Source organism: Zerene cesonia, chromosome 24 (genome assembly GCF_012273895.1).
Source record: "Zerene cesonia ecotype Mississippi chromosome 24, Zerene_cesonia_1.1, whole genome shotgun sequence".
Classification (NCBI taxonomy): Eukaryota; Metazoa; Arthropoda; class Insecta; order Lepidoptera; family Pieridae; genus Zerene; species Zerene cesonia.
This window is the reverse complement of record NC_052125.1, coordinates 355462-358515: the sequence shown is the minus strand read 5'-3', so window position 1 is coordinate 358515 and position 3054 is coordinate 355462. Positions and strand designations below refer to the sequence as shown.

Here is a 3054-nt window from a genome sequence, read left to right as displayed (position 1 = left end):
TGTCAGTCAATAACGGTATTTATCATATTTATGTGTATGTGTGTATGTGTGTATGTATATGTGTATGCGTTTTAAAATACTAATAAATACGTGTAAAATGAAAACAGTATCCTATTTTAACATATTTTTTCACGCAAACTTAACATGTAATGCTTTGGGGTAAAACCTGTATTTGTTATTATGTATAAATAAATAAATAAATAAATGTGTGCGTGTTTATGTGTGTAGTATAGGATACGGGGTTGGTACGCACCCAGCAGGCCGGTGCTGGAGCCGACTCTGAGCCGGCTGGCCGGGGTGCGCCTCCTGCGGCGGTCGGCGGGGGGCGGCGCGGGGGGCGCGCGGGGCGCGGGGGGCGGCGACACGGGGGACGCGGGCGCGGGGGACGGGGGCGAGATCGGGTGGAACAGCGCGCTGGAATGCGACGATATCTCACTCTTACTCAAAATTTAACTCAAACTCGAACTTTAACTCAAACTCAAACATTAACTCAAACTCGAACTTTAACTCAAACTCAAACATTAACTCAAACTCAAACATTAACTCAAACTTAAACATTAACACAAACTCAAAATTTTACTCAATTTCAATCATTAACTCAAACTCAAATTTCAACCCAAACTCAAATTTCAACTAAAACTGAAACTTGAATATTTTTTCATTTGTGTTATATGTCATTAACACGCTTCTATTAGGTTCACTTGTATTTTTGTATTTTGTACATAACTACTTTGGAGTCTACTTTCGATGACTTTTCGAGTAAATTTTAACTTGGTACATTTATTCATGACGGGTGACAATACAATAATTTCATAAGTTTATCTTTTCTATATATCTATCTACCCCACCGGGAAAATCATCATCAAACTCAATGTATCAAATAATCTGGTTTTCCTTTATTTAAATACCACGCGGGTAATCTGGCCTAACTACTACTTATCCTAGTATTTTATTACTGTATACATAAAAATTTACAATCTTAGAAATTTTGAAAGAATAGAACAAAATTCGATCACGAGGCAGGATTCGAACCTGCGTTTCTTGCCTAACCGTAGCAACGCCTAGCCTCTCGGCCACCCGTGATCCTGCCACAGTAATCGAATTCCTTCTACTCTTTCGGTTTCATGTGCCTAAGGGTTGCTACGGTTAGGCAAGAAACGCAGGTTCGAATCCTGCCTCGTGATCGAATTTTTTCTATTCTTTCAAAATTTCTAATTTATAAAGCATTTCAATGCTATAAAACTAAAAATTAAATTTACAATCTTTGCTAATGTGCCTCACACCAATTGAACTTTGTATGTGAAATTTTATCCAATCGGTTTAGTGGTTTGGGAGTGAAAAAGAGAAAGAGAAGCACACAAAAAGACAGATTTACTTTCGCATTAGGATTTATGGTTCCTTTTAGATGTTTCAAATATTTCTTTTTTGTCTTGTTTAAATAAAATACTATACTATTTTTTGAGTAAAATATATTAAACAGTAATTTTCTTTATAATCCTATCCTACTAATATTTGCGAAAGTTTGTATGAATGTGTGTATGTTTGTTGCTCTTTAACGCAAAAACGACTGAACCGATTGCAATGAAATTTGGTACGTAGACAGCTGGACAACTGGAATAACATATAGGCAACTTTTCATCCCAATATTCCTACGGGATACAGGCTAGTTTTATCATAACGTACAAAGAAATCTGAGTATGTAAAGTTTAAGACATGGTATTTTTAATACTATCATAAACTGTGTGTATTATTTAATAATAATCTGTAATAATGTGGCTGTATTCTACTTTTAAGAAATAGCTCTATGCAATTTGTGCTCGCTGTGTCAACCTTTAATTATATGTCACTTCTTCACAAGAATGTTTGTTATAATATAATATTTATACATAAGAATAACTAAAAACAAATGTTGCTTAACCAAAAATAAATAAATTAGTTAACATCATTACTCTACTATGAATTGTTTTGATTTATCACTAACTGCAGTGAAACATTTCATAGTCACTTTTGACACAGCGGGTCAAGTCGCGGGGCGAAAGCTAGTTAAATAACAAAGATGTAACGGCTAGCGACAAACAAGAACTCACCTCTTAATTCCAGACACACCGTTGATAGAATCGTCAAAGTCAAAACAGTTGTTTCCTCTCCTCAACGGAGCTGGACTGGACGTGAGCGGCAGCCCCGTCTTCGTGTGGAACACCATGGACGCCGCCGAGTCAAACCGCCACCGGAACCTGTCCATCTCGCTGGGGGACGGCACCTGGTCCCTCCTCGCTGCCGGGTACTCGAACGGCTCCTCGTCCTTCGGCGACTCCAGGTCGCAGTCGTCCACCGAGCCGTAGTCGCATTTCTCGTACATCACGTAGTCCCCGCCGATCGAGTAGGTCTTCTGCCGCTTCGCGTCCGGCTTCGACGAGAACACGGTGTCGTCGTCCCGCAGGTTCAGCTCCTGCATGTCGCTGGTCTGCCTGTCGCTCAGGATCCGCCCGATGCGGCCTGCGACGGGGAACAGCCGACGCAGCCGCGGCCGCTTCACCACGTCGCCACACTTATCACTACCTAAACTTATATCACACTGCGCACTATCACTACGTATATCACAATGAAGCTTGTTGAGCTCGCGCTCGTGGTCGCCGCGCTTGCGCCGCGCCCCGCTGCGGGCCAGCTCGCTGCGGGCCAGCTCGCGGCTGGCCGGCGGCCGCACCAGCCCCCGGTCCAGACACGCGGCGCACTGCATCAGGGCCGAGTTCCCGCAGGCGCAGGAGATGTCGTCCGTCTGCGTGCCCACCGAGCTGGTCTTCCTGAACTCCGGCGGTTGGACGTCGATGGTCTCGACGAACGGGGACTTGCCCTCCACCCGGCTGGCCGGCAGCGTGAGGTAGGTCTGGTTCCGGTAGCAGCCGATCGCTCGGAGCCTGTCGAACCTGGCCGCTTGGAGTATCGGAATGGAGGTGTGCGTCTCCTTCTTGGGCTCGCCGTCGGACGAGGTGCTGTCGCAGAGCCGCTTCAGCTTGCACTCCTTGCGCAGGCGCCGCTTGTACTTCGCGATCTCCT

General features: G+C 44.5%; 1 protein-coding gene across 1 annotated transcript in view; it reads right to left on the bottom strand.

Annotated features, from left to right (window-relative positions):
* The window catches only part of LOC119836335, a 24574-nt gene that overhangs the window by 5039 nt on the left and 16481 nt on the right, over positions 1 to 3054 (bottom strand). Inside the window, exons 7-8 of the mRNA XM_038361637.1 lie at positions 2088 to 3054; positions 254 to 414 (exon numbers count right to left, since the gene is read on the bottom strand). The exon at positions 2088 to 3054 is cut by the window's right edge and continues 587 nt beyond it. Coding sequence (XP_038217565.1) covers positions 254 to 414; positions 2088 to 3054 — 1128 coding nt within the window. The remainder of the gene's footprint in view (positions 1 to 253; positions 415 to 2087) is intronic.